At 39.2% G+C, this 24,923-nt stretch overlaps 2 protein-coding genes across 8 annotated transcripts in view; one reads left to right on the forward strand and one right to left on the reverse strand.

The window, feature by feature from the left end:
- LOC135092250 (G protein-activated inward rectifier potassium channel 3-like) overlaps nt 1–14,862 on the forward strand; it is a 26,295-nt gene extending 11,433 nt beyond the window's left edge. For all 3 annotated transcript variants that reach the window (XM_063990621.1, XM_063990622.1, XM_063990623.1), the window contains 6 exons: nt 4,741–4,915; nt 7,654–7,812; nt 8,761–9,007; nt 10,465–10,646; nt 11,629–11,809; nt 12,405–14,862. In XM_063990621.1, coding sequence (XP_063846691.1) covers nt 4,741–4,915; nt 7,654–7,812; nt 8,761–9,007; nt 10,465–10,646; nt 11,629–11,809; nt 12,405–12,575 — 1,115 coding nt within the window. In that variant the 3' untranslated portion in view covers nt 12,576–14,862. The remainder of the gene's footprint in view (nt 1–4,740; nt 4,916–7,653; nt 7,813–8,760; nt 9,008–10,464; nt 10,647–11,628; nt 11,810–12,404) is intronic.
- LOC135092252 (probable methyltransferase-like protein 25) overlaps nt 1–24,923 on the reverse strand; it is an 85,181-nt gene that overhangs the window by 53,671 nt on the left and 6,587 nt on the right. For all 5 annotated transcript variants that reach the window (XM_063990632.1, XM_063990633.1, XM_063990635.1 and 2 more), the window contains exons 7-10: nt 24,666–24,830; nt 24,027–24,173; nt 18,191–23,647; nt 16,406–16,648 (exon numbers count right to left, since the gene is read on the reverse strand). In XM_063990632.1, coding sequence (XP_063846702.1) covers nt 23,537–23,647; nt 24,027–24,173; nt 24,666–24,830 — 423 coding nt within the window. In that variant the 3' untranslated portion in view covers nt 16,406–16,648; nt 18,191–23,536. The remainder of the gene's footprint in view (nt 1–16,405; nt 16,649–18,190; nt 23,648–24,026; nt 24,174–24,665; nt 24,831–24,923) is intronic.

The raw sequence follows: 24,923 nt of genomic DNA on the forward strand, positions 1-24,923 counted from the left end.
CTCTCTCTCTCTCTCTCTCTCTCTCTCTCTCTCTCTCTCTCTCTCTCTCTCTCTCTCTCCATGAGGCAAAAGAAGAGAATTATTAGTTTCCATCACGACAGCCATAATGGACACACACACACACACACACACACACACACACACACACACACACACACACACACACACACACACACACTAATCATCTTCTGCTGCTGACTTGACACTCTTGATCAGAATAAGGGCACTCGTGGGTAAAGGTGGGGACTCTCTCTCTCTCTCTCTCTCTCTCTCTCTCTCTCTCTCTCTCTCTCTCTCTCTCTCTCTCTCTCTCTCTCTCCTCGATCAGAAACTTTACTTCTTACATCATGATTTTGTTTTTCTTCCAGAGAGAGAGAGAGAGAGAGAGAGAGAGAGAGAGAGAGAGAGAGAGAGAGAGAGAGAGAGAGAGAGAGAGATGCTACACGTTCTATCTTTATTACTGGCATTCTGAAAACATATTTCTTCTACGTATTTTCATTATTTTGTAACTAGGTCAAGTAGTATTATGAATCCCAACAACCTAACTTAACCTAACGTAACTTAAACTAACATTACCTAACCTAACCTGATCTGACCTAACCTGATCTGACCTGACCTAACCTAACTTAACTTAATCTAACGTAACTTAACCTAACATAACCTTACCTGATCTGACCTAACCTAACCTAACCTAACTTAACCTAACCTAACCTAACCTAACATAACCTTACCTGAACTAACCTAACCTAACCTAACCTAACTTAACCTAATATAACATAACCTAACCTAACCTGATCTGATCTGATCTGACCTGACCTAACCTAGTCTAACCTAACCTAACCTAACCTAATCTAATCTAACCTAACATAACCTAACAAGTTCTAACATAATCTTACGTAACTTAACCTAACTTAATCTAACCATAAACTAACCTAACCTAACCTAACCTAACCTAACCTAACCTAACCTGACTTAACCTACTGTAACTTGACCTCTTATTTATTTATCTTCTTCATTTTCCTCTCGTAATATTTCCATGAACGAGTGACGATTATAATATTTCCCTTGACGTCAATAGTAGTAGTAGTTATAATAGCAGTAGTAGTAGTAGTAGTAGTAGTAGTAGTAGTAGTAGTAGTAGTAGTAGTAGTAGTAATAATAATAATAATAATAATAATAATAATAATAATAATAATAATAATAATAATAATAATAATAACAACAACAACAACAACAACAACAACAACAACAACAACAACAATAATAATAAATGGTGAAGAGAAAGAAAAGAAGAAAAAGAGAAGGTGGAGGAGATGGTGGTGGTGGTGGTGATTGTTGCATCACCACCACCACCACCACCACCACCACCACCACAACAACAACAAACACTGACACTATCATATCACGTACAACTTTTTTCTTTTTTTTTTTTTCTTTTTTCTTACTTTTCGTCTGAACCTTTCACCTTCCACACTCCTCTGTAATTCACTTGAGAACAGAAAGAACCAAAACACAAAGGGGAGAAAAAAAAAAGGTTATTTCTTTAAGTGGACATTAGAAGCTTCGGAAATACCAAGTCTCTATTGTTTAAGCACTTTCTCTCTCATACGGACTGGATTTCAAAGGCTATAGAGAAGATTACACGGATTTTCATATACGTTCTTCTAATACTGACGGTCAAAACTTCTCTCTCATACGGACTGGATTTCAAAGGCTATAGAGAAGATTACACGGATTTTCATGTACGTTCTTCCAATACTGACGATCAAAACAACACGTGGAAACATTCTTGATCACTAAAGTCATATAAACACTTTCAGAAAACCCGCAGCTACTTCAGCCAGCAACTTCAGGCCTGCTACAAACTGTCCAGAGAAGACGTGGGGAATATTGATGAGTACTGTTGGTCATTAGTCTATAAACACCTTTTGAAAAACCGTAACAACTTTGGACGGCTACAAAGTGGGAAAATTTATGAGAGTAAGGAAATTCAACTCTACATAAATGAATAAATGAAATACCTATTGTTACCTGTAGTAATTTTGATTAGTCCAAGTTTCCTTATTTCATTTCATTCCAGTTACCTTGTACTTTTTACGTAAGAGGGGCACTGGACAAGGGCAACAAAAACAGCGAAAAAAGGGCCCACTGAGATGCCAATCCCTAAAGGTCAAAAAGGTCATCCAAAATTTGGAGGATAAGTGTCTTGAAACCTCCCTCTTAAAATTATTAAATTCACAAGGAGGAAATACAGAAGCAGACAGGGAGTTCCAGAGTTACCGGAGAAAGGGATGAATGATTGAGAATATTGGTTAACTCTTGCATTAGAGAGGTGGACGGAATAAGGTGAAAGAATGTAGAAAATCTTGTGCAGTGAGGCTGTGAAAGGAGGGGAGGCACGCAGTTGGCAAGATTAGAAGAGCAGTTAGCGTGAAAATGGCGGTAGAAGATAGCAAGAGATGCAACACTGTGGCGGTGAGAGAGGCTGTAGATAGTCAATCAGAGGAGAGGAGTTGATAAAAGACAAGTTACTTTTGATTCCACCCTGTATAAAGAATGACCATACCAGTTTTATTTATTTTTTCATTCTATTTATTTTTTATTTATTTATTTATTTTATTTATTTATTTTTATTTATTTATTTTTTTTCATTACCGTCGCTTCACGCTATCATTCCCACATCACTCTGTCTTTTTACCATCACTGTCATCACTCTGTCAGCATCTTATTCTGAAACATTTCTGCGCCGCATCTCCACTACACTCAAGTCTCTTAGTAGTTGAAGCAACACGACTTTTTAAATGTGTTTCTACAAGTCTAGTAATAGATTAACACCATTTATACATTATGAATAGGAGAAACGCCCTTGACAACCTGGCTATTCATCTCCAAGGCCATGGAAAACAGTCGTGATGAAAGAGCAAAGCTTCAACTACATTAAAAAGTCTAATTGAAGTGACACGAATTTTTAAGTGTGTTTCTACTCGTCTAAAAACAGATTAACACTACTTCTACATTATGAATAGGAGAAACACTCTTGAGAACCTGGCTAACCACCTCCGAGGCCAAGGAAGATAGTCATGGTGAGAGAGCAAAGCGCTTCAGAACACGAGCCTTATTCCGGCAGCGGGTAACGTGGTAATGTACGAGTATAAGAAGGCTGCGTCTACCATGTATGAGGCGGGAGGCAATAAGCTGGCCCCCGTGACGCAATGAACACAGCCGAGCGGTGACGCCTCCCCTTGCAAGTGTTGATGAGCGTGGCAGATAAAACTTGTATTAGATATTACTGGGTTATTACTGGAGAGAGAGAGAGAGAGAGAGAGAGAGAGAGAGAGAGAGAGAGAGAGAGAGAGAGAGGAGAGAGAGAGAGAGAGAGAGAGAGAGAGATAATAGATACATTGATCATTAACCCGAGAAATGAAGGAGATGAATGAATGTATATTGAGGGGTGGAAACACACACACACACACACACACACACACACACACACACACACCACACACACACACACACACACACACACACACATGTAATATTTCTTTTTTTTTCAGACTACATTAAAATCCCCTTACTGATACTGCTCTCTCTCTCTCTCTCTCTCTCTCTCTCTCTCTCTCTCTCTCTCTCTCCTCTCTCTTCTCTCTCTCTCTCCACGAATTACAAGCATTAGGTAATGCTTAATACATTTTTGTGACAATGAGCGACTTTCTAGGCCAAACAACAACAACAACAACAATAATAATAACAACAACAACAACAACAATAATAATAATAATAATAATAATAATAATAATAATAATAGCACCAACAACAACAATAATAATAATAATAATAATAATAATAATAATAATAATAATAATAATAATAGCAGCAGCAGGAATAGTAGTAGTAGTAGTAGTAGTAGTAGTAGTAGTAGTAGTAGTAGTAGTAGTAGTAGTAGGAGGCCGCCCACCGCAAGAATGAGCAGGAGAAGATCCGAGCATATGGGGAGAGAATCCAACATGTTGACCAGGGCAGCTTCACACCTCTGGTCTTCACCACATCTGGCGGGATGGGCTCCAAGGCTCAGTGCTTCTACTCAAGACTAGCCGACCTAATGGCAGAAAAGAAGCACCAGCCAAGGAGCCATGTCGTCGCATGGATGAGGTGCCGTCTCTCATTCTCCCTCCTCAGATCTGCCCTCCTGTGTCTCAGGGGGACAAGGCATTCCACTCCCATACCTGCAGACTTAGGAGGCCTCGACTGCGAGGCTACAGTGGTGGAGAGTGGCATAAGAGTAGATAGAGTAGAGGTAGAATGAATTTATAGTTAACAACTAATGTGTATATTATAGAGTATTAGATATGGTTGGATGCCACAGTCATTAGCGGGAGCTGGGGCTAATGACCTCCAAGTAATGGAGCCCCTAATTGACATATCAATAAACATGGGGTGGAGGTATTATTCTTTGTAGTAGTAGTAAAAAAAAAAAAAAAAAACAAGTAGTAGTAGTAGTAGTAGTAGTAGTAGTAGTAGTAGTAGCAATAAAAATAATAACACTAATAATAATAATAATAATAATAATAATAATAATAATAATAATAATAATAATAATAATAATAATAATAATAATAATAATTCTCTCTCTCTCTCTCTCTCTCTCTCTCTCTCTCTCTCTCTCTCTCTCTCTCTCTCTCTCTCTCTCTCTCTCTCTCTCTCTCTCTCTCTCTCTCTCTCTCTCTCTGTCTGTCTCTCTAGGCGTACTGAATCCCGGGTCTCGTCACTACATCATCAGGCGTAATGGTGACATCAACCTCACTTACGCCAACCTCCGCCAGAGACGCTCCCGTTACCTGCAGGACCTGTACACCACTCTGGTTGACGTGCAGTGGCGGTGGACTCTGCTCGTGTTCTTTCTGGGCTTCATCATCAGGTAGTGTGTTAAGAGGATGAGGGTGAGACAGTGACTACATTGCCCGTATTTTTAAACTTTTCTGATCGCGCTTTATGTTCACAAGGCTGTAGTTGAAGTTATACGGGTATTTACAGGTGTTTTTTTTATGGTTCTAGTGACAGATTAACTTGATATCTGCATTATTAACAGGAAAACGCTCGTGAGAAACGGGCTAATCATCTATGTTCTATATTGAAGTTACACAAGGGTTGTCAAGGGTGTTTTTATTGTTCTAGTGACAGACTAACAAGATCTTTACATTATTAACAGGAGAAACGCTATTGATAACCCGGCTAGTGGTCTCTGTGGTCTTTCAAAATAGTGGTGGAGAAGGGATACGGGTTTTTAGGGGTGTTTTTATGTAGTTCTAATGACAAGTTAACGAGATTTTTACATTTATAACAGGAGAAATACTCTTGAGAACACGGCTAATCATCTGTGGCTTTTCAAAATAGTGGTGGTGAAGGGATACGGGTTTTTAGGGGTGTTTTTATGTAGTTTTAATGATAAGTTAACAAGATTTTTACGTTTTTAACAGGAGAAATACTCTTGAGAACCCGGCTAATCATATATGTGGCCTTTGAAAACAGATGTGGTGAGAGAGCAAAGCGTTTCTGAATAGAAGTCATAGTCTGAATAGAAGTCATATTCTGAGACACTTATGCGCCGCACCTCCACTACATTCAAAAGGATCTGTGGCCTTTGAAAATGCAGTAAAACACTTTAAAACCCAATTAATCATTTCTGAGGTATATGAAAACAGTCCTGGCGAAAGATCAAAACGTTTCTGATTAGAGGAGGGTGCATGGCTGGCGACACAACACCCTACATGGCTCAGTCACGTCACAGCCACGCACAAGGGACCACTGCGCCACTAGACAACACAGCGGCGAAGAAAACAGGACTCTCTTGGCTGGCTGACCACAAGGCAGGGGCAACTGACTTCTATAAAAACACGCGCGCTTCTTTTTCGTGTCAGTTTTCAGTATCCGGGAGCTCGTTAGAATGCAGTCTCTCTCTCTCTCTCTCTCTCTCTCTCTCTCTCTCTCTCTCTCTCTCTCTCTCTCTCTCTGACAAGCCGTGATAACTTTAATTAAACCCGTAATGACATTCGACTCTTACACGCAAAAAAAAAAATAAATAAATAAATAAATAAAATAAATAAAAACCTATTCTTACTTGTCATATTATTAATACCCCAGATTTTCTTGAGGATTACTTTATTTTGTTTCCTTCTACGTTATGCCGTTAACCTGTTTGCTTTACTTTACTCAGGGTGCAAAGGAAAGGAGGAAAACGTGGCGGGGAACAGTTCTCTATACAAAAAAAAAAATTGCTGTGTTTAAAAGTAACGATAAGGAAAGGAGGGGTAATAATATGTGTTTCCTCTGTATGCACATATGTTGCGCCCCGTGTATCGCTGCGTCACGGAAATGAGTGGTGGAGTGGCTGATTAAGCGTGTACTCTGAAACACTCCTCTCCTCCGACCTTATTCTGAAACTCTGCGCCGCAACTCCACTACATTCAAACGGCTCTACTTGAAGCTATACGAGTTTTTATGATTTTTCTTTTTTTAATGGTTCTAGTAACATTAACAAGGTTTTTAAATTGTCAACAGGAGAAACGCTCTTGAGAACTCGGCTAAACATTTGTGGCCTTTGAAAATAGTCGTGATGAGAGAGCAAAGCGTGTATTCAAAAGCTATCGGTGGATTTTCAAGGGTATTTTTGCTGTTGGTTATGCTGAATGTATACTTGTGTTAAATTACCAGTAATATCAAGAAAACTTCGTGATAATCATAATTTCCACTAGAACCTGCTAAAAGTTTATATGATTATTCCCAAAGGCTAAAGAGAGGTAGGTCTGCTTTTCAAGGGTATTTTTTGCTATTGATGATACTGAATACATGGTAAACAAACGGAACAGTCATGAAAAGGCCCTTGAAAACCATAACAACTTCCATTACAATCTGTTAAAAGTTGTGATAGGATTATTTTCGAAAACTAAAGAATGACTGCTTTTGTTTTCATGGGATTTTTTTGCTATTGATACTGAATACTTGTTAAACTACGATCACTGAAAACACCCTTGAAAACCATAATTTCCACTGGCCCATGTTAAAGAGTTGTGATAGGACTGTTCCCAAAGGCTGCATAGGTAATTAATTCCCTTTTCATGAGTATTTTTGCAATTAATGATACTAAATATATGTTAACCAACCAGTAGTCATGAAAACACCCTTGAAAATCATAATAACTTCCATTAAAATCTGTTAAAAGTTGTGATAGGACTATTTCCTGACTGCTTGGCTATTCAAGTGCCCTTCTAATGTTAAAAAATAAATAAATAAGAAATAAACAAATCTATAAACATTCCACTAGTACTTCTAACCACGTCAAGATCCTAACAGTGTTTTCCTCCCTGCCACACCAATCTGTAGCTGGCTTTGACTTGCATTTTTTTTTTTTTTTTTTTTGCTCTTTTTGTTGCCCTCTTATATGAAAAAGTAAAGAAAAAAAACTCAATCCACTAACACTCCACTAAGCCCCAACACAGAATTTCCCTCACTGCAGATTGCTTTGCCTTTAATTTCGCTCTTTTGTTGCCCCTGGCTAGTGTCCCTCTTACATGAAAAAACAAAGAAAAAAAAACTCCATTAAACAATCCAATAGGTCAGTAAGTGAAGGCTCAAAACACAGTATTTCCCTTGTTGCAGCTGGCTTTGTTTTGCCTTCATCTGGTACATGATCATCAAGGTGCACGGCGATGACCAGGAGGACCCACAGCAACCACCTTGCATTAACAACGTCCAAACCTTCACTGGCAGCTTTCTCTTCTCCATTGAGACGCAGCACACCATTGGCTATGGTTACAGGTAAGGAGTGAGAGAAGCACCGGCTGGCAGATAAGGGGAGAGAGAGAGTGTGAGGAGGCAGGTGAGAGTGTGAGAGGAGCACTAAGTAACAGGTGAGAGAGAGAGAGAGAGAGAGAGAGAGAGAGAGAGAGAGAGAGAGAGAGAGAGAGAGAGAGAGAGAGAGAGAGAGAGAGAGAGAGAGAGAGAGAGAGAGAGAGAGAGAGAGAGTTTTGTTTTGTTGATTAAACATTGATGTGATGTAGTGAATGATTTCTTCTTCTTCTTCTTCTTCTTCTTCTTCTTCTTCTTCTTCTTCTCTCGTTTTTCTCTATCCTACCTCTCTTCTTCTTTCTTTCCTCTATTTTTCTACTCTTCTTTTTCCTCTATCCTATTTCTCCTCTTCCTTCTTTTCCTCTATCCTACTTCTCCTCTTCTTTCTTTCCTCTATCCTGCTTCTCTTCTTTCTTTCCTCTATCCTCCTTCTCTCCCTTCTTTTCTCTTCTTTCTTTCCTCTATCCTTCTTCTCTTCCTTCTTTTTCTCTATCATTCTTCTTCTCTCCCTTCTTTTCTGTACCTTTCTCCCTCAATTACATCTTTTATTTTCTCCTTTTCTTCCTTCCTTCCTCTATCACTCTTCTTCTCCCTTCCTTTATCACTCTCAATCACATCCTTTATTTTTCTGCTATTCCTTCTTCCCTTCTATCCTATATCATTCTCCTCTCCCTCCTATACTTCATCTTTTTCCTTCTCTCCTTTCTTTCCGCAACCTTCTCTTCTTTCTGTTCCATCATATATCCCCATCTCATTTTCTTCATCCTTCCCTCTGTATCCCTTAATTTTCCTGTCTCCACTTTACCATATCATACACATCCTACACACACACACACACACCCACACACACGCACACAAGCAAGTCACTGCACATAAAAGCCACAAAACACACCAGCCCCTTCTTTTTCCCTCCCTCAGATACATCACAGAGGAATGCCCAGAAGCCGTGCTAATCATGTGCATCCAGAGCATTACTGGTGTCATTCTTCAGGCGTTCATGGTCGGTGTAGTGTTTGCCAAGCTGACGCGGGCAAAGCAACGCTCAAACACAATCATCTTCTCTCGCCAAGCCTGCATCTGTCTGCGTGACGGGAACCTCTGCCTTCTCTTTCGCATTGGAGACATGAGGAAGTCGTTTATTATTGGTGCGAGTGTCATGGCGCAGGTGAGACGTCACAGTGGTCTTGATTATTATTGCATTAGATTTTCCTCCTCTTTTTCCTTATCTTTCTCCTCCTCTCCGCCTCGCCTGGCATGTGCATGTTGCAGTCAGGCGAATGTGGATGTTACATAGGTTTAATTTTCATGATTGGATGTACAAAGGGATATATGAATAGGAGAGATTGTATAAATTTTCTTCTGTCTGGCATACCTGTCTTTAGATTAGGTAAGGTCAGATTTGTGTAGGTAAAGTTAGGTTGGTTAAGTTTCATTTTGGTTAGGGGTAAGGATTTTGCTGGTTCTTCTTCAACAGGTGAGGTGCTACAGTAGTCTTAACTCTACCTGTCTTCAGATTAGGTAAGATCAGATTTATGTAGGCCTGGATTAAGTTAAGTTTGGTTTTGGACTCAGCTGGGGGATAAATATTTTGCTAGTCTAGTGAGGTATTACAGTAATCTCAACCTTACCTGCCTTCAGATTAGGTAACATTAAATCCTGTTCCCATATTACAGGAAGCATACATACAGGTCTATTGAAATAAGTACAAGGAAGAATGACTAAAAGGATACAAGGGATGAGGAGTATTAATCATGAAGGGGACAAGGCATGGTAAGGTGAGGTGAGGTGAGGTGAGGTGAGGTGAGGTGAGGTGAGGTGAAGTGAGGTGAGGTGAGGAAAGTCTGGTAAGGGAAGGTGAGGTGAGGTGAGGTGAGGTGAGGTGAGGTGAGGTGAGGTGAGGTGAGGTAAGGTAAGATTAAGTAAAGGATGGTAATGATAGGTTAAATATGGCAAGGTAAGGTAAGGTAAGGCACAATGTAGGTAACCAGTAAGGTAAATTACTAGGTAAGATATAAAGTAGAGTTAATGTAGGTAAGATAAGCCAAGGTAAAGTACAGTAGAATGAAGATTGGTTATGCCACATAGGAAGACAATAAATAAGCTGGTATTCCCTGAGTTGGTATAATAAAGTATAGTATTTAAGATAGGGTGGAATCAAAAGCTTTTCATCTTATCAACTCCTCTCCTCTGACTGATTGCTTCAGCCTCTTTCTCATCGCCGCAATGTTGCATCTCTCGCTATCTTTTGTTATTTTCACACTATCTGTTTTGATCCTGCTAACTGCTTGCCTCCCCTCCTCCTGTGGCCTCTTCTTTCTCTCACCCCTATTCTGTCCACCTCTCTAATGCAAGAATTAACCAATATTCTCAGTCATTCATCCCTTTCTCTAGTAAACTCTGGAGCTCCTTGTCTGCTTTTGTATTTCCTCCTTCCTGTGACTTGAACTCTTTCAGGAGAGAGGTTTCAAGACACTTATCTTCCATCATCTTACTTTTGTATTTAGCAGTCTTTTGGGAAATGGCAGTGGGGAATTTTTTCTTCCTTATAATTCAGCCTTATAATATAGCCTTTGGCCGGTGACCCTCTTGCATAAAAAAATTAACAAACAAAACATCCCTCAGGTGGTGCGTCGCCGGAGCACAGACGAGGGCGAGGTGATTCCCTTCCACCAGTACGATGTGACAGTGGGCAGCGATGACGGCTCAGAGAAGCTGTTCTTCATCTGGCCCATGACTATCGTGCACGTCATCAACCAGAACTCTCCCTTCTACAACATGTCGGCTGTCGACCTCATGAATGAAAAGTAAGACTTGAGGGAGAGAATGCACTGTGGGGGTTACAAGAGGAGGCTCTATCATAGTAAGGACAGAGAGAGGCTTGATACTTGAGGAAACTAAAACATCTGGGAAAACGAAAATGTTTGAATATAAAAAAAGTGAAGCTTCTTTTGTTTAATATGGTTACCTAGAACAGAAAAATTCAAGGAAGAGGCAATAAAAGCAAGGATTGTGTACAAACTGAAAGAAAAAAAAAAAAAGCTGAACAAATGTAGATAAGGAGACAGGACCACACAGCTGTTTGTACTTGAACTGGTGATAAACTTCAGAAACATTTATTCTCCCATAACATGTAAAATGAACACAACAGCTTTCAATTTCTCACTCAGTATAGGAACAACTTGATTTCATTCACTTTTGACAATGCAAACATATATACTGTCCTAATTTCTGATAAACATCACTCACTTTGCAATAAAGCCGACAAGCCACAAGTAAAGCCACTGCAAGCTGGGATCTGGTAAAGGTAGTTAGTCCAGTGGTGAATCTGTCATAATGAGCAAAGTTTTCAACACATCACTCATTCATATAACAATGCATTTCACACTCCACAAATTCATGCTTGGTGGCAACTGACAGTACTGCAGCATAACCTGATTCTGTGAACACAAGTGAATAAGAAGGTTACCACTGCATTCAGCTTTGAGTTGGAGGAGTATTCAACATATCACTCACTCTTATAACCACAGATTTCATACTCAACAAATTTTATGCCCTCTGACAACTGGAAATACTGTAGCAGAATAATAAACCCAAGCAAATAACAAATTTTCCATTATGTTCAGCTTTGACTTAGTGGTGTATTTGACATATTAGTATCACTCATTCAGTACCAGTGACCACAGATTTCGTAATATACTTAACACATCCATGCTTGGTGACCGACAACACTGCAGCTTTTCTCTAAACCCGAATGTGCAAACATCTAACAAGCTTTCATCTCTTCAGCTTTGAGTTGGTGGTGTATCTGGAGGGCACCACAGAGTCCACGGGCAACACCATGCAGGCACGCTTCTCCTACCAGCCCTCCGACATCCTGTGGGGCCATCGCTTTGAGAACATGATATCCTTCGACAAGTCTTCCGACAATTATGCTGTTGACTTCAGGGAATTTAACAAGACAAGGGAGGTGAGTGGGGTGTGGGACTGGCAGAGTGGGGGGTTCTACTCATACTGCTCTTCTAGACAGAGTGGAATCAAAAGCTTTTCATCTTATCAGCTCCTCTCCTTTAACTGACTGCCTTCAGCCTCTCTTTCTCATCACTATAATGTTGCATCTCTTGCCATCTTCTACCACTATTTTCAAGTTATCTGCTCTTCTGATCTTGCTAACTGCATGCCCCCCCTCCTCTTCACTACAAAAGACATTCTACTTTCTTTCACCCCTATTCTGTCCACCTCTCTAATGCAAGAGTTAACTAGTATTCTCAATCATTCATCCCTTTTCTAGTAAACTCTGGAACTCCCTGCCTGCTTCTGTATTTCCTCCTTCCTGTGACCTAAACCTTTGCAAGAGAGAGATTTCAGGACACTTATCTTCTAATTTTGGATAACATCTTTGACCTTTCTTTTGGGGCTGGCACTTCAGTGGGCCTTCTTCTCACTCATTACCCTTGACCAGTCCCCTTCTTGCACAAAAAATAAAATAAATAAATAAATAAAAATAATAAAATATTTATCTCCACCCCAGCCTCCACCAAGTACAGCCTTTACGTCTCCTGCAGATCCCCACCCCTCTGTGCAGTGCCCGGGAGCTGGAGGAGTTTAAGCAACAGAGCAACGAGCCACTGGTGCACTACACGCCCTCCGGCAATGACCCTGTGGTGTGTCTGGAGCCCAATGTGTTTCTGACCCACGGACAACAGCAGAGGGTCCACTCACGCTCTCCAATGTAGTGGTGGTGGTGGTGGAGGTGAAGTGGTGAAGTGGTGGTGGAGTGGTGGTTTAATAATGCAGTAGTAGTAGTGGTAATGGTGATAGTGGTGATGAGGTTGTGATGAGGTGGTGATGGTTGCAGCAGTAACATTTAACATAGTAGTAGTAGTAGTAGTAGTAGTAGTAGTAGTAGTAGTAGTAGTAGTAGTAGTAGTAGTAGTAGTAGTAGCAGTAGTAGTAGTAGTATAAACATTAATGCATGATCACCTATAACTATTCTTATTACACTATTTTTTTCATTTCTTCTTATTATTCACTCTTTTCTTATATTATTATTATTATTATTATTATTATTATTATTATTATTATTATTATTATTATTACTACTACTCTTATAATGCCAAATAAAGTTACAACAGCTGCAGCAGTAGTACAAGTGGTAGCAACAGCAGAAGCAACAGTAGTGGTGGTGGTGGTGGTGAAAGGAGGGGCAGTGGATGGCAATGTCTTCGTGATCATAATCCACTGCTCAGTAAGGTTACAAAGGTATTCTAGAAACAGTACCTATATACATAAGCTCTGGTACCCTGGTAATATGTAACCCATAGACTATTAAGCTCTTCCCATTACATCATACACATAGGTACCAATACGATGCGTCTTCCAAATGTGTGACAGTGAAGGAAATCATTAGTTCAAAATAGAAGGTAAAACAAGGTAAATGTGAGTGAAAGTTACAATGAAAAGGATCAGTACAGGAGAAGGTAGTAAATATGAGCATATGAGATTTTAGGAAGTTAATTATATGAGAAAGATTAGTGCAGGAAAAGTGCAAAATAAGAATGACAAGAATCAGTACAGGAAAAGTAGAAAATAGTAGAAAATAAGAGAATACAAGATTTTTAAGTTACCAATATAAGAGGGATATGTAAAAGATTTCATGAGCATAACAGTATGACAGGTACAACAGCTGTTATCAAAAGCAGTGAATAGCAATGAGTATACAAGGTTTTATACACATAAAAGTAGCAATAATAAAATAACCCCACTTAGGTAGTCTTAGTTTAGCGTAGCAGGCAGCACACTCACCAAGGTCTAAGTGTTGTGAGTGCATAAGTGGTGGCTGGCGGTGTTGTGATGTCAGGTTGTACGTTAAGAAATAAGAGAGTGACAGAGTACTGTATTTTCACCAGAGGCTTGCATGTGTCTCTGCCGTAATGCCAGGGAAGCATCAGGTGGTGAGAAAAATATCATTACAGTGACCTTATCGTGATTGTATGCAGGAGTTACAAATATAAATAAGGATAATCCCATCTTGTAATATGTGTTTTTATACCAGCAAAGGTAGACAGGCAAGAAAACAAAGGAAGATAAACTATATTAAAAATCTGCCAAAATATTTCAAGAGCAGGTTAAATGGTGTGATGTTTGGACCAATGCAACAAAGATGAAGCAATTAAGATAGATTAAAAAATTATGTACTTTTAGTGCCTTGACCCTTTCACTGCAATATGCAATAACTCAGCATTCAAAGCAATGTACGGAGTCTTTATAAGCATTTACAAGAAAGAAAAGTGTAAAAAAAGAATGGATTTTGCAATTTCTAGCCAGTTCATTGTTTGGAAATGACTGCAGAATAAGATATGCCAAACAGCAGTGAGCAAGTTAACAAAGCAATAGTGATGTGAACTCAACTATCTCTGTCAGACCAAGGCAGCAGAGACAGGCAATACCTACCTATGTAAGTTAAGTTAATAACGTTGATGTGTTACTTTCATAGTGCCTTAACCCTCTCACTGCAATAGACAACAGTTCACGGCACTAAACAATACATGACATCTTGGTAAACATCTACAAGAAAGGAATTAAGAGGATACGTTTTGCAATTTCTAACCAGTGTAATGTTTGGGGGGAGGGGGGGAGAGCTGCAGGGAAAGAAAAAAATGTCTCAGAGTGGTTAGAGGTTAAGGAAAGATGTACCAAACAGCAGTGAAAGGGTTAACTAACAAAGCAGTATGATATGATGTGCTTTGCTTAACACAACACATTCAAAGTTTTATTTATACATGACACAGCTGAACTCGGGAAATCTATGATGCATCTGTGATATATTTTTAGCATGTACCTTGTAATAAAATACTAATATATTCAGTTTTCCTGTTGTGTTGTCCTGTCACGTCTTCGGAGGTGGAATGTACTAAGGAAACACTCAGCCTCTTGTAGGAAGGTGGTGTTGTGATGAGTGTTGCTGTGTCTAGCGTTGCAGTGTCCTTTGTAACATTAAAAAGTATGTGGCTTTTATATCTACCAATTTGTTTCAATGAAATCCCCTGCTTAGGTTAAAAAAGGGTCAAATTTTCATCCTAACTTTTTTTTTTTTTCATGTAGGTACTTCTCTTCCTTTTTTCTCTTTACTTATCTTCCTGTTCTTTTTCTCTTTACTTCTCTTCCTGTTCTATTTCCTCTTCCCTTTCACTTATTGTTTCTCCTTTTTTCTTCATACTCTTTATCCCTTTCCTGTTTTCTCCTTCTCCTTGTCCTCTTACTTTTCCTTCATTTTACTTTATTTATCTATCTATTTATTTTACTTATTTATTTATTAATTTATCTATTTTATTTATTTTCTTTACAGTAAAATCTCTCTTATCCGGCATCAACGGGACCGCCGACATGCCGGATACTTGAATATTGCCAGATACTTGAATAGAAGTGAAATTATGTCCACAATCACCACCCTACACTCACGCATCTTACCATAACAAAGATCAGCAGCTGATCTGATCAGCTGCTTAAGTGTAAGCACAACACGCTTCCTCTTTTCTACAACTTTAGGCATGATGAAGGCGTCAGGCGATAAACAGTGCACACGCGGGACTGAGTCACTGAGTAAACACAGTGCAGTGGGCCGCGGGTGGCGCGAAGCAGTGCGCTCTAGTGGCGAGGGGACAAAGTATGCGCGGGAATTTTAATCGATTTTATGAGTACACATTGATTTTTTATTGATTTTAAGGCTCGGGGAAAAATGTGCCGGATACTTGAAGCTGCTGGATACTCGAATGCTGGATGAGAGGGATTTTACTGTATTTATTTATTTACTTTTATTTATTTATTTTACTTATTTATTTTATTTTTATTTATTTATATATATATATATATATTTATTTTATTTTATTTATTTATTTATTTATTTTTTTTTTTTTTTTGTGTGTGGTGGGCAGAAAATATCAGGAAAACAAAATGCCCACAAAAGTTGCTCCAATTTAGAAGTTAAACAGGAAAAGGACATCTAAAATAGATTTCAATTAACTGTTTTCTTATCTGACTGACTTAAGAATCAACACTTCCCTCACAGATCAACCAAAATTGCCCCTCTCTAACCAACACAGCCAACATTTTCCTCTAAGATTATCCCAACCAATATTCAACTCTCACATCAACACAACCAACATTTCCTTCTCTAACCAACACAACCATAATTTCCTCTTTAATCAACAGAACCAAAATTTTCCTCCCTAACGAACACAACCAACATTTGCTTCTCTAATTAACACAAGAATCAACATTTTCCTCTTGAATTCACATAAGAACCATCATTCCCTCTCCCATTCACAACAAAATGGTTTCCCTGGCAAATATGCACAAAGAAAAAGCATTAATAACATTTTACCTAATCCACATATACATCATATAAAATCAATCCATTCTCTACAAACTCTCACTTATTTTCATTATTATACACATTAAAATATTTTTTCCTGCCAAATTAATATGAAAAATTATCATTAACATACAAAAATCAAATAACATCAATTATTTATCTACTAACTCTGAATCTACAAAGAGTACTCACCAACAGAAGGTCCAAGCAGATCCTCCTGAGGGACTCCTCCGACGTGCCTATTGATTAACACCCGCCTCGGGATTGGTGCCTCGCTTCCCTCACTGTCACTTTCCATGTCACTAACTCACTTATTTCCGTACTATCTTACACTTCTCACGCAATTTAGAGTATTAGCACAGTAAACATGAACTGGATATTATTGTGGGGATGTGCGCTCGTGTTGCATTATTTGATCAAGTTTGTTTTGGTAATCTGTCATGTAATTTCGTAAGTCAAACCGTTGATCATATTATAACACTTGTCCGCACCTACTTTCCAAATGCTCTATAGTGCTTTTATTCCTGGAAGAACGTTTGGGCGTTGGCCGAGTAGCGGAGTCTTCCGTAAGTTGCGTTGCCGTGTCTCTACAGGACCTTAGCGGTTTAACACCTTGATGGAAAGGACAGGCAACCGTCCTCTCTCTCTCTCTCTCTCTCTCTCTCTCTCTCTCTCTCTCTCTCAGTATTGTTTGATACTGTGTGAATAAATTTTCAATAAATTATTTCTTCGTGGTAATTGTTTCGCGTAATTTCGATTTGGGACAGAGCAGATTCGTCGCACTGTCGTCTCACACATTAGTAGCTTTGGCAGTTCGAGCTATTGCTCTGGAGGATGCAATGATAGGACCTCTAGTAGCCCTTCTCTTCTAAAAACGATTATTCTTGTTGTAAATAAGTTACTTCTCCCGGCCGCTAAGAACACGTGAGCACATGGGAGTTGCTTCCATCGTGGGAGTGTCCCTCGAGAGGCTGAGCCACCCCTCTCTCTGACCTGAGTCACCTGACTCTACCGATAAGCACCCCGGGTGCTCGAACATACAAGACACGCCACAAAGCTATGATGTCAAATGTGGTATTTATGTAAAATCCAGACTTTATTATCTTAAAACCCGTAGCACTGCATGGTTTAATGAGATAGATAATCCACTATTTAATACGTGAATATCAATAAAAGTCAAAAGAACTGATATATTTAATAGAAATTGTGTGATAGGGCAGATTAGCTAACGGATCTCGGCCAACGCCTTAACGTTCTTCCAAGAATAAAGAGCATAGTTAATATTACCCTGGTTTTTAACTCTTACGGTTTTAGTGGCAGATTAATATAATTTTTACATTAACCGGAGTAACACTTGAGAATCCGGCTAACCATCTCTGTGGCCTTAGACAATAGTCGCGGTGAAATGCAGTTTCTGAATACGGGTCCACAAGTTATCACCTCGGGGCAAAATATGGCACTTCGATCAATCTTTATATATATATATATATATATATATATATATATATATATATATATATATATATATATATATATATATATATATATATATATATATATATATATATATATATATACGAGTATATCACTTAATTTCTACTACACTACTGCAGTCCATCTGAATAAAATGATCTCATCTGGAAATTAAGTGATGTGTCTTACTGAACGAAATAACACTCAAGAGAACCCGTATCCCCATAATAATAGCCAGTAACACTTGTGGTGAGTAGTGCCTAGCTTATAAGTCACCAAGGCCTCCTCACTTGGCAGTCCTCGAGGTAGGCGAGGCAGGAGAGACCGATCCGAAACTCTCAACCTCACCTCTACACATCACACGTTCACACTTACACAGCTAATACTACGGCCTATAGCTTGCCAGTCCAGCACTAACACTTCACACAAGCACCGTTAATACTGCACCAAGGCAAATATTTTCCTGGTTTTACCCACTCACACTTCCTACACAGATACACGTACGTGACGCCAGCCATTGGTTCCAAGAATCCACATCCACAGGCTCGTGTGTCACAACATTACCACGCATTACTACCACTTATAATTGTATGCTTAAAATCAAACGCAAGTTAAAGATGTGACTTAGTTATTACTTAAATAACGACACTTTTTTTTTATCAAAGAAAATGCAGGTATACGTATGTTTTGTTTATTCAAAAAACTTTACTTAACTTCAGCAGATGTCGAAACTGAAAACACGTGTCGTTATATAATCAAATAAAGAAACTTGATCTGTGTTTTTATTTCTTGTAAGAATTGTATACAGAAAAAATAAAAATAAATGAGCCTCCTTCAATGCATAAAGTAGAAGGATAATGCGCCTGCCTGCCAACCAATCCTTGCCTGCCACCGCTACCCCCATCACTGTGAGGAGAGTACGTTAGTCGTCACACAGCTGAAGATTTACCAAGGAATGTCTTTAACTCTCCGAACCAAGAAAGAAAATAACCAGCACCTGTTTTATATCCGGAATTAAAAAAAAAATAAATAAAATAAAAAATGGAGGTAAGAGATCTATTAAATGTAGGGAGTGTCTTTGCAGCGGCCAATTCCAAGTACATTTTTTTTCCCCGTTCTCTCCTTGTTGGTTTTATCACAGTGACTGATTTAGTTCGGTTTCTCTTATTTTCCAGAAGTTGTAAATTATTTCCTTAATATTTACTGTTTTTTCTTACTCGGAAAGTCAAATAAACACTGCCTAAATGCAAAAAAATAGCTGTCGCCTGTGTCTAGCATCCCGAAAGCAGGGATAAATAGTCTCTCTCTCTCTCTCTCTCTCTCTCTCTCTCTCTGTTTGGATTATTTGTATTCCTTTGTGGAGGGTGAAAAAGGTTAAGAAGAGGGAGGGAGAAGGACGGGGAGGAGAAGGAGGCAAGAGAGAGAGAGAGAGAGAGAGAGAGAGAGAGAAGCATAGCCGAAAGGTGTTTAAAGTTGATCCCCTTCCTAAAGTCAAGTGCAGCCTTTAATATGGAAGCTTTTACACGCCGATAAGTTAATCCAGCAAGGATCACAAAGAGGCGGAAGGCTTAGTGGAAAAAGGGCACGCAGTGGGTTCACGATTTTGTAGCGTGACTAGTAATACAACCCTTCAGGAAGTACAGTTCACGCAGGGAAGCCACAGAGCGCCTTTTTTTTTTTTTTTTTTTCTAAAATTTCTGATTGGGGAAGAGCAAACTTGGTATTGTTCAGTGCCTCAAAAACTCAATTCCTCCATCTATCAACTCGACACAACCTTCCAGACAACTATCCCCTCTTCTTCAATGACACTCAACTGTCCCCTTCTACAGTGAACATCCTCGGTCTGTCTTTTATGTATAATCTAAACTGGAACCTTCACATCTTATCTCTTATTAGAACAGCTTCTATGAAGTTAGGTGATCAGAGTCGTCTCCGCCAATTTTTCTCACACCCTCAGCTGTTCTGTAAAGGGGCCTTATCTGTCCATGTTGCTATGGAGTATGCTTCACATGTCTGGGGTTTCACTCATACCGCTCTTTCAGACAGGGTGGAATCAAAAGCTTTTCGTCTTACCATCTCCTCTCTGACTGTCTTGTCTACAGCCTCTCATCGCCGCAGTGTTGCATCTCTTGCTATCTTTTATCGCTATTTTTACACTAACTACTCTTCTGATCTTGCTAACTGGATGATTCCCCTCCTCCTGCGTCGTCGCTGCACAGGACTTTTTTTTTTCTCAGACCCCTATTCTGTCCACCTCTCTGATGCAAGAGTAAACAAGTATTCTCAACCATTCGTCCCTTTTTCTGGTAAACTGTGGAGCTTAGTTTGCATCTATTAATTTCTTCCTTCCTGTGAAGAGACAGGTCATTTGACTTTTCGGTTCGGCAGTCTTTTTGGGAACTGGCATCCAAGTGGACCTTTTTTCATGTTTTTGTTACCCTTGAGTAGTGCCCCTTACATAAAAAAAAAAAAAAAAAAAGTTAAAAGATTCTATATACGTTTTGTTAAACTGTCTTAGCAAGTCTTACATTATTTTCACTAACTTCCTCATATTCAGTTGGTAATGAAATATTGCAAACTAACAAAACCGCCTTTTTATTCATTGAGGTGGTAAGTATGGTATATAATAATTCCTATGCTGATACACACACACACATACATACATACATACAATATATATATATATATATATATATATATATATATATATATATATATATATATATATATATATATATATATATATATATATATATATATATATATATATAATGAAAGATGATGTTCATCACTACCACTATCATATTGCCCTCCACTGGGCCATTATATAAATAAATCTAAAAAAAATAATCTAAGGGTAAGAAATGACCTTACTGAGAAAATGACGCTGCAGTTATTACTCTGCCTCTCAGAGACTTACCCATCACTGTCTTGACTTGAAAAAAAGTCTCACTGCCTCAACATCTTGCTGCCTAGAGTGAGCTACATTAATGGTTAGAGGACTACAGAAGATGAGGGTCAATATGCACAACTGCTTTCTCAGCATCCTGTAGTTGTCAATGAAGTTATCTTGCAGCACACAGCACAGCACAGCCACAACAGTCCTGTGTTTGGCTGGGGTGGTAATACTTCTGTGGATGAGGTGACAACAGCATTGACAGTTCAGAATGTGATGTCACCACATCTTTGGATGTGGTGACAGCAGTGTTCCACCACGCACTGCAGTCTTCAGAATACACAGTCAAGGTGTAGCAGCAGGGTTTGGGAGGAGGAGATTACCAGAACGGGGGTGACCATTCCATCCAGCATCCCCACTCTCGTAATCCCCGGTCCCAGTCCTGCTCTCTCTGCTTCCCAAAGCTGCTTGGTGTTGACTCAGCCTTGTGTTCTGTGGATGAGTTGACAGAAGCACCACCTGTTCAGTGTTCCACCACATGCTGTAGTCTTCAGCATGCACTCTTCTCAAGGCGTGGCGGCAGAGTTCGGGAGGAGGGGATTACGAGAGTGGGGGTGACCCTTCCATCAGCTTCCCTACTCACGTAATCCCCAGTCCCAGCCCTGCTCTCTCAGCTTGGTGTTGGCTTAGCCTTGTGTAAGGCCTTGTGGCACAGTGCATGCAGTCAAAATGGACGCTGTTAGGGTTAATTGTTATTATCATTATTATTGTGTTAGATTTTCCTCCTCTCTGCCTGGCCTGCAAGTGTTGAGGTCAGGCAAATGTGGATGTTAGTTTGATTTATTTGATATTCATATTTGGAGGATGTAGAGAGGGATATATGAATAGGAGAGATTGTATATATTTTCTTCATTATTTATTCATTATTAATTGTAAATGTTCTTTTAAAACAATAAACTTGTTACTTGATAACATGTCAACTGTTGCCGCCCCTAGCACCAGTGGCAGTGGGTGCCAGCGGCAGAGTGGTGTTGGCAGCACTCCACTGTGTGGTTTGTTTGGTGGGCAGCCTTACACTACTGAACATTGCTGGGTGTAAATCTTGTAAATACACAAATTTAATTGACCTAGTGTTTCCACATCCAACTCAGTCTTACAGAAATAAACATCACTGAACAGAACCAGAGAAAGAAGACTACTACATGGTGAGCACAGTGGTGACAACTTTGACTCAACCTCACCAGTTCACCATTACAACGTCCCGTCATCTGACTGCCACAGCAACACTCCCTGCCACTGTGTGAGGTGACAACAACATTAACTGCTCTGGAATCTGATGGATGACACACTATGGCAGCTTTACATTATAGCTGCCAGCAGGTAATATGAAGAAATAATGTGTGGGTGGTATTGCAAAATCTCTATTACCATATTTGCTGGTAGTTGAGGTACTTTTACCAAAGTGCTGCCTTTTGGGACGGTGAGCACTGAACACAATAGTGTAAGCCTGAGGTGCCTGAGATTACCTGCATCCACCAGGAATCTAATCAGCACAAACTATGTTACTAATAATAATGAGTCATAAAATACTGAGGAAAAAGGCTAAATTATTACAACTATTCCATGGACAGAGTATTCACATTTGAATACATCCAAATGAAGTGTTTGAGTGCATTCATATATATATTTAAATGTAATTTCAAGATAAACAATTCTCCTTTTTATTTGAATACTTGGGAAAAATTATTTGTATTCAGACATGATTCCTCTTATTATTAAGATCCCCTTTGATAGCAAAGGGGGATGATATAAAATGATATAAAAATATCATTTTAGATTTTTAAGCAACAATTTGTCTCAAACTGTTGCTGGGTTTATTAGACCAGCTGTTACATTGTAAGGTCTTTTCTTTCAAGTTTATACCAGTGATATAACTCTGTCTTTCAATACTGTTTATATAACAATGTTTTAAACACCCACATGATCTATTCAGTGATTATTCAAAAATTATAGTTCTGTGTACAAAGGGATTTGCTACAAAACAGGAAAGCATCTCATGAACCCTGGTTGCTCTGTGCTGACAAACATGTCATTTCTTCCTGGCTGAACATTTTTCCATCCTTGGGAAAGCCAGTCACACACTGAACGTCACAAAACAATAGTCTTTTTTTTGACTTGAGACCCTCACACTGGACACTTCAGGAACAAAGTTTTGCTTTAGTTTCTCTTTTTCAGATGCCGTTAATAGCTTTAAGTATTTACTGCTATAAAGTAGATATTTTGTGCTAGGATTTTAACTTTACAAATGAAGTACAAAATAACTACTCATCCATATCCAAAGTTGAGATTCCTAGTAAAGAAATATAGAGGAGACCCTCAATTTCCTTGTTCTTTTATGACACAAAACACAGTGGCAGTATTCTTCCTGTTTAGGTGCAGAATGTGAGGCCACACTCCCTATCACTAGGGGAAGTTTACAATTCAAGAATTGATTAATTCTCATTGGTTTCAAGTCATCGCTGACCTGAGTCTTAACTTTCCAGCCTGGAGATTATATGCTTTAATTGTACCCTACTAACCTAATCTCAGCAAGACAAGAATACACTGTTTTCATATTTCTATTCAGAGCACATTAGTTTCGGGTATTCAGTTCCATCCAGGCATCCTTTTTAAGGTGGAAGTTAAACTGTAACTTCACTCTTTCAGAATATCAAAACACCTCTAAATCTAAACTGGCTTTCACTTTTGAAGTACAACATATTCTTTCAAGAAAAACAATTCAGCTACCTTTTTTCTACATTCTTTCAGTTCCTTTTCTAGCCTCCTGCCAGTCTTCCAGCGATATAATAAATAAGTAAAAGTTACCCTCCTCCTGCCTCAGCCACTCTCAAAGGAAGGGCAGAGTAAACAATGAGGAAATAAAGCAAATCTGGAGTGAGTGTTTCTTCTTCTACTCACTCTTCAGGGCCTGACTGAGGAGCTGTCGCTCTGACAGCAAGGAGGGCGTGGCACCGAGGGGAGGTGATGGGATCAAACAGGGGAACCAAGTATGCCGACACATCCTCCTGAAGAGTAAATTGGTGCTCGTGATGTATGTATTATGTATAACTAAATTTTTTTGTATATTTATGATCTCTTCATGCTCCAACAGTTTGTGGAATAAAATTGTAATATTGCTAATGTTGTAAATCAATTTTTTCTTCTTCCTACATTAGCGTTTTCCTTTTCACAAGTCTCAGTGTGGAAACTGGGATTAAAATTCTTATAATTTTACCCAAGTTTTTCATTCTTATCAAAGGCTGAAAATTTCCACCTACAACCCAAACTTCCATTTCCTTTCCAACGGCCCATTCAGCATCTGTATCAATATATGAACTTTACATTTCTGTCATCATCTACATATGGAAACAAAACAGGTGCTTTCCCTCTCTCTCTTGGCCTTACCTGCTCACAGAGAAAAGCCAGTCTGTCTAGGAGCATGGCACCCTCCACCACCGCAGCCACCGATGCCCGCAACAGGAAGAATCTCTCCAGTTTGTCTTTGGTGTTGCTGTGCTTCCGGTCATATTCCTCCAGCTCCTCCTCTGTTACCTGTTGAGAATATTTTGACTGGTTGGTCTTGTGATATCCAGTTATCTACTTTAGGTGGTGACATCAAACATGAAGCACCATTGGAGAAGTATAGTGGAAGACAGGAAGTAAAAGGAATAATATAAAACATTCAAGACTTTCACAAGGATGAGAGTATGCATTCTGTCATTATTACATACTCATACATACATATACCAAGCTGTCTCTCCAAGAATGAGAGGTAGCCAAGATAAGACACACAACTTTCATATTCACCCTCAAACACACCACTTTTATAGCTCTTGATCCACAATGGAGAGGAAATACTTCTGCCTTCACTTTACAGGGATCAGTTGGACAGTTTGGATAGTTATTATGATCACTATTAATTCCTCTAAATCATATTCTTCACAATGTTACAAAGGAAATGCAGTCACACTCTTTTCCTAGTCCTGGCAAAACCTTCCTTTACCAAAAGTTACTTGTAATCATTTTTCTCCCCACACCACTTACATTTATGGACACTCCCAGCCTTGCTATGGCCACCCTTGCATATTCAGTAAAGGTCTGGCATTTGCCCGAGAGGCGACCAACATGTGACAACTCCGAGATATCCCCAAGTTTGTCTACCAGCACCATTTGCAGCAGTGCCCGCCAGTATAGAGAGTCTGGTCCACTCTGAAGAAGCACAAGGATAGTACAAGTGAATACATTTAACACTTTAAGGTATCTGAATGCATTAAATTCAAGGGGGGGGGGGGTCAGTCGGTT

The sequence above is a fragment of the Scylla paramamosain genome, chromosome 39, assembly GCF_035594125.1.
Source record: "Scylla paramamosain isolate STU-SP2022 chromosome 39, ASM3559412v1, whole genome shotgun sequence".
NCBI lineage: Eukaryota > Metazoa > Arthropoda > Malacostraca > Decapoda > Portunidae > Scylla > Scylla paramamosain.